Here is a 5,786-nt window from a genome sequence, read left to right as displayed (position 1 = left end):
TCTTTTTCTACTTCTTTTTATTTTTTTGATCTTTCTATCCATTCTTGACTGTGTTATAGCAGAAGACAATAATGGGGTGGTAATTCCAGATGATGTAAAGCCAGAAGAAGTTGATAAATCTGAAAAGATTGAAGAAATTGAGAAATCTAATGAGATGGATGAAGGTTGGTAGTAACTAGTAAGGAAATGGTTGATTCGGTGTTTCCCTGTGCCTTCTTTTTTGTTTTATCTTTTTGGAGGAAATAAATCTCGTTAATGTCAAAACTCTATCATCATTGAACTTAAAGCTTCGTTGCTTTGCTGTCCTTTCTTAGTTTTAGTTTTAGTTTTGCATTTTTGTTTCCTTTTTTATTTTTTTGTTCTTTTTCTGTTTGGCTTTCATTTGCACACTATACTTTCAACTATCATACCAGTTAACACGTTTTTTTTTTGAGATCTTTTCCTAACGTGCATGTATTAATGCTCCATATAATAGCACCTTTTGGTTCCCAGTCAATACAGTCGATTGTCAACTTTATTTGTTCAGAAAAATTGTTTTAGTCAGAAAGCTATCATCAACAGCTATAACAATGCCCTAAAAGATAATATAAAAATGTGAGAACACGAGTTTTACTTTTTGTTCCCCTTATGCGAGTCTTTTTGTTTAGAATCTGATGTTACTACTTAGTATTTTGTAGGTTATAAATGCTCATTTGGTCTTGAGTGAATTATGATAGAAAATGCAAATGGAGTGCACAGATTGTCCACAGTTAGGTTTTGTTAACTAGACGTGTTGTGCTTATTTGTTCTGTTAGAACCAGAGGAGCCTGCTTGCGTATTATTGTTGTTGAGAAGTATATGTTTGTAGAATGTAAAAACAGATTGCATCCAATTTCACTTGTCCTCCCTTTAACTTTAATTACTTGCACGCCATCACTTGTCATTCAATAATAATGAATAATTTTGTATCTTCTTGATATAATGTTGTACTCGTTTCTTAGGACATTGAACGATACATTACCTATGTTTCTTTTTGGTTGTTTTATTGTGGTTGCTGCTATGTCACCACATTTGTGTTATATTTGATAGTATAAATTAATGATGAAGAGCATTATATGAGGAATTTTACTTTTGTTGTACCTTGCCCCCTTTATTCCTTTGGTTTCAGATCCAAAGCAGGAGGTTCAGGCACAGCCTAGCCAGGCTGAGCCAACAGGTAATTGGGAAATGAATTTACTTTTCAAGTATGTGATTATGTTTTATATTGATCTTTTGAAGTAAGACTGCTCATTGCCAATGAAGATATAAATATCCATCTCATTGCCAATGAAGATATAAACATCCTTTTCTATGGCTTTGATTTGTAGTGAGAAATAGAGAAATTCCTCCTGTACAAGATCAACAAGATGAGCTTGACAACCAAAAAAGGCACTTGAATGTTGTATTCATTGGCCATGTTGGTAAGCTGATGAGTTCCTCACTGTTCCTTTATCAATATATAAGTTACTGGGTTTACTTTGAGCCTGCCTTGTTCAATTGTTGTTCATCTGCATTAGATTAGATGACTGTTCAACTGCTTGTAGTTTTTAAAGATCATTGAAGTATAGATGTTCATCCTACTAATGGATTAATGAAGAAATTATGCTCACTGCTTCTTTTTCACTGGCTTATAAAGTCTAGAAGAATGCCCATGGGACTCGGGTGGCCTTATTCATTATTCAGGATGAACACAGGGTTCATTGGCTTTTGTATTATTATGGGGTTAAAGATGGCCTTTTTACATCAGCATTCCATGTTTATACAGAATATTTAAATGAATTTTTTTTACTACTATTATTATTGTTGTTGTAAAATTACTGCTGTTCTAGCTGTAATTTGTTCTTGTATTTCTTCTTCCAGATGCTGGTAAGTCAACAACCGGAGGCCAGATACTTTTCCTCAGTGGTCAGGTTGATGAAAGGACTATACAGAAATATGAGAAAGAAGCTAAAGATAAAAGTCGAGAAAGCTGGTTAGCCCATTTACTTTGTTTTGTTAATTGAAGGTGACCTGTGTGCCCTTGTTGCTCTACTGCTTTAACACGACAACATAATATAGGTGCAAATAAGTATCAAACAAGTTCATAAATAGGTATGCAGTCCTGTAGTATGTGCAAAGTCATGGGAATAGAACATGCACTTCAGCTCCACCAATTATGTCCATTTGGATTTTTAACTTAGACTTGTGAATAGCTATGGGATCCTTTTACTTATATTCTTATAATTGTGTCACACTGTTGTGTAATGTGCTGTTTGAGATTTACACTGTTAGTGTGATTATTTTATTTTCCCTTTTGAATGCTTTATCTCTTTGGAACTGCAAAACTGTAAATATTATTGAAACCTCTCGCTCTGCCTCTTTATCTCTATCTTTCAATGACAAATGTGGCATGCTGATTTATGTATTTTCTCAAGTCTGTTTTTTGTTATACACTTGTTAGTTGTCAGTTACATGAGAAATTCTTTTACTTTTCGAAATTCAGCATGTGAACCTTCCCAATTATTTTGTTTTTAGTGTTTCTAACTATATGTCTTTAGTTGAATCATGGACACTAGCTATATAATTGTAAGGGATTTTTGGGTGCTCATGTCTTTAATCTACATCGAGGTTAATAATTTGGAACTTGTTTGGTAGGTATATGGCTTATATAATGGACACAAATGAGGAGGAGAGAGTGAAGGTATGGATAATTTTATAATTTATTTGTTTTTTCCCCTTTCATTTTTTTTGGTTAGCTTAGAACTAGGGGTGTCCATGGATCGGATCGTATCTGCAGATCCGCAGTAAATATCCGCATCCGATCCGAAAATTGCGGATAAGAGTTTGATTAAAAATATTTTAGGAATAAATAAGTTTAAAAGTATAAAAAAAATATTTTTATCGAATTATTTTACATAGAAATATGATTAAAAAGAGAAGGTTTAATTATGCGGATATATCCGATATCCGATCCGATCCGATGAAAATTGTGCGGATCGGATCGAATTTTCGGCCATATCCGATCCGATCCGATCCGCGGACACCCCTACTTAGAACTCATAATAAGGGTAAAGTTGTAAATTTGTAATAATTGCAGGGAAAAACAGTTGAAGTTGGAAGAGCTCATTTTGAGACAGAGTCAACACGGTTTACTATTTTGGATGCACCTGTGAGTATCTATATTGCTGGAAAATTATCCTCAGATCTATTTTCCATGTTCTTATATCTTTATAATTATATGGTCATTTAAAAAAAAACTGGTTTTGTTGGAAGATATATCTTAAGTTCCATTGTTATTGCAGGGTCACAAAAGCTATGTTCCTAACATGATTAGTGGTGCATCTCAAGCCGATGTTGGAGTGTTGGTTAGTTGATCTATAATGCCACACTTTGTTTCTTGATCTTCTATCAGATGCTACTTGACGGGTATATATTTATATGTGCCTTTCTGTGACACTCTCAATAATCAGGTAATTTCTGCTCGAAAGGGAGAATTTGAAACTGGATACGAGAGAGGTGGACAAACTCGTGAACATGTCCAGCTTGCAAAAACATTGGGTGTGACTAAGCTGCTTGTTGTTGTAAATAAAATGGATGATCCAACTGTGAATTGGGCAAAAGAAAGGTTCTCTCTCTCTCTCTCTCTCTCTCTCTCTCTCTCTCTCTCTCTCTCTCTCTCGTGCGTGCTTTATACCTTGATTCACCTTTCTATCTGATATTAATGGGATTCCTTGTTGCTGGTGTGCTTCTAGGTATGATGAGATTGAGTCAAAGATGATTCCATTTTTGAGACAATCAGGGTACAATGTGAAGAAAGGTATTTGCCTTTGATTTGTCTGAGGAATATTTGCTTGTCATTCTAATTAATTAATATGTTTTTAGTTTTTGGGTTGTGGATGTATTTGTGTGGGCCAGAGTGGCCATGTGAGTGGACTATTTTGCTTCAACATAGAGAACATTATTAATTTTGAAGCATGATGCGAGTGACATTCCGGTTATCATATTTCAACCAAAAAAAGGGCAAGAGAAACACTAACCAGCACTAGCAGTAAAGTAAGCCTAGTCCCACATAGTGGGTTGGTTTTTTATTACATAGATCAAATGAATATTATGGGTCATATCCATGTTTATACCATTTTTTAATTTGAATATTTGAAATCTTTTTATGATTTCCCCTATAATTTGTCTCCTACCACATTATCTTCATTTAATTCACTCCTAACTGGAGCCTCTAAATGTCTTATCAACACGTTTGTCGCATTTCTTGAAAATTTCTTATTCTCAATTTGAGTGGTGAATGTTATTTGTCTTGTTCAATGCTGATGAAGTTTGGGACACTAAGGAGGCTGAAATGCTGGTAGTTTCTTTGGCAAAGTGCTTTATAGGTTTGGAATCTTGGGCATGTTCTTAAGGTTGTGTAGTTCATAGAATGTTTTTTCATTCCTGGATATGGATTGTATAATTCGGCATGTTCTTAGGTGCTTGAATGTATTTTCATTCCTGATCAATCATGGTATTTTTGAAGTTATTTAGTAACTATTATATCATCTTTCCAGATGTCATGTTTTTGCCAATATCTGGGCTGATTGGCACCAACTTGCAAACAAGAGTGGATAAAAGCATTTGCTCATGGTGGGATGGCCCTTGCTTATTTGAAGCGCTTGATGCTGTTGAAGTTCCTCTACGAGATCCCAATGGTCCTTTCAGGTAATATGTTTCTGAGAACATTTTTTATCTATTCCCCCTTCTAAATCCCTTTGTAGGTTCCTAATTTTATTTTAAATTTTCAGCTTTAGTAAAATTTTACTTTTGACTTGTGTAGGATGCCTATACTTGATAAATTCAAAGACATGGGAACTGTCGTTATGGGGAAAGTGGAATTTGGCAGTGTCCGAGAGGGAGATTCCTTGTTGGTCATGCCTAATAAGGTGATTTAAATATACTATGCTGTGTTTGGTTGCTGTCTCAATTTAATAGAGACATAGACATAAATACACAAGAGTACATTGACATTTTATATTTTGTTTGGTAAGTTAGACAGAACAGAACACACGATTTATAATTATAGTAAAATGTCAATTTTATCCTCATTATTTCAACACCACCACTATTTTTACATTTCTCAGTTTTCTTTTAGAATTATCAAAAATCACCAACATCTTCAAACCAAATATAAAAGCAACAAAACCCAAATCCAAACTAAATTTAATATGTAAAATTGACAAAAAAAAAGTTCAATCTCATCCCAAATGAAAAATAGTAGGAAGGCAAAGGAAACAAGAAATCATGGTTTACTGTCACACTCTCCAATCTCCATGCATCAATTTCTATTTCACTCCAGAATCATCAATTTTTATTTTTACACAAATCCAAATCAAATTCAATCTCATCTGAAATGAAAAAAATACAAAGATTCAATTTTATAATAAAAAATAAAAATAAAAAATTCAAACAGATGTAAAAGTGAATCAAGTAATGGAGACGACATTGGAGGGGAAAGGAAGGATGAGATGCAAACGAGACAGATTGAAGGAAGGAAGAGACAATGAAGACGCAGAGAGGGGGAGGAGAGGCAGAACCATAGATCTGTGGTCGTTCCTTGGCGCTAAATCAGTAGTTGTTCCCATTCGTTGCCAAGATCTTGAAGAGGAACGAGAAGAAAAGTTGTACAAACCTTGGAGAAGACGAACAGCCAGAGATTGGAAGGTGGCGGTCCTCGAAGCCTGAAGATGAAAAAAGACTGGAGAGGACATTAGGTAGAAAATGAAAGGAGTATGGTTGGGATTATC

General features: G+C 34.5%; 1 protein-coding gene across 8 annotated transcripts in view; it reads left to right on the top strand.

Annotated features, from left to right (window-relative positions):
* Positions 1–5,786, top strand: part of LOC107631765 (eukaryotic peptide chain release factor GTP-binding subunit ERF3A) — a 9,268-nt gene that overhangs the window by 835 nt on the left and 2,647 nt on the right. For 3 of the 8 annotated variants that reach the window (XR_001618625.2, XM_021119780.1, XM_016335310.2), the window contains exons 3-13: positions 60–164; positions 1,148–1,195; positions 1,347–1,439; positions 1,879–1,990; positions 2,653–2,698; positions 3,095–3,166; positions 3,300–3,362; positions 3,468–3,622; positions 3,750–3,814; positions 4,554–4,704; positions 4,820–4,925. Coding sequence is in view for 7 of the 8 variants with exons in the window: in XM_021119780.1 (XP_020975439.1) it covers positions 60–164; positions 1,148–1,195; positions 1,347–1,439; positions 1,879–1,990; positions 2,653–2,698; positions 3,095–3,166; positions 3,300–3,362; positions 3,468–3,622; positions 3,750–3,814; positions 4,554–4,704; positions 4,820–4,925 (1,016 nt within the window). In the remaining variant the exon portion in view is untranslated. The remainder of the gene's footprint in view (positions 1–59; positions 165–1,147; positions 1,196–1,346; positions 1,440–1,878; positions 1,991–2,652; positions 2,699–3,094; positions 3,167–3,299; positions 3,363–3,467; positions 3,623–3,749; positions 3,815–4,553; positions 4,705–4,819; positions 4,926–5,786) is intronic. The other 5 variants (XM_021119777.1, XM_021119778.1, XM_021119779.1 and 2 more) reach the window with 5 other exon arrangements.

This window comes from Arachis ipaensis, chromosome B03 (assembly GCF_000816755.2).
Source record: "Arachis ipaensis cultivar K30076 chromosome B03, Araip1.1, whole genome shotgun sequence".
Lineage (NCBI taxonomy): Eukaryota > Viridiplantae > Streptophyta > Magnoliopsida > Fabales > Fabaceae > Arachis > Arachis ipaensis.
Note: the sequence above shows the minus strand (reverse complement) of the source record. Positions and strands in the feature narration are given on the sequence as shown.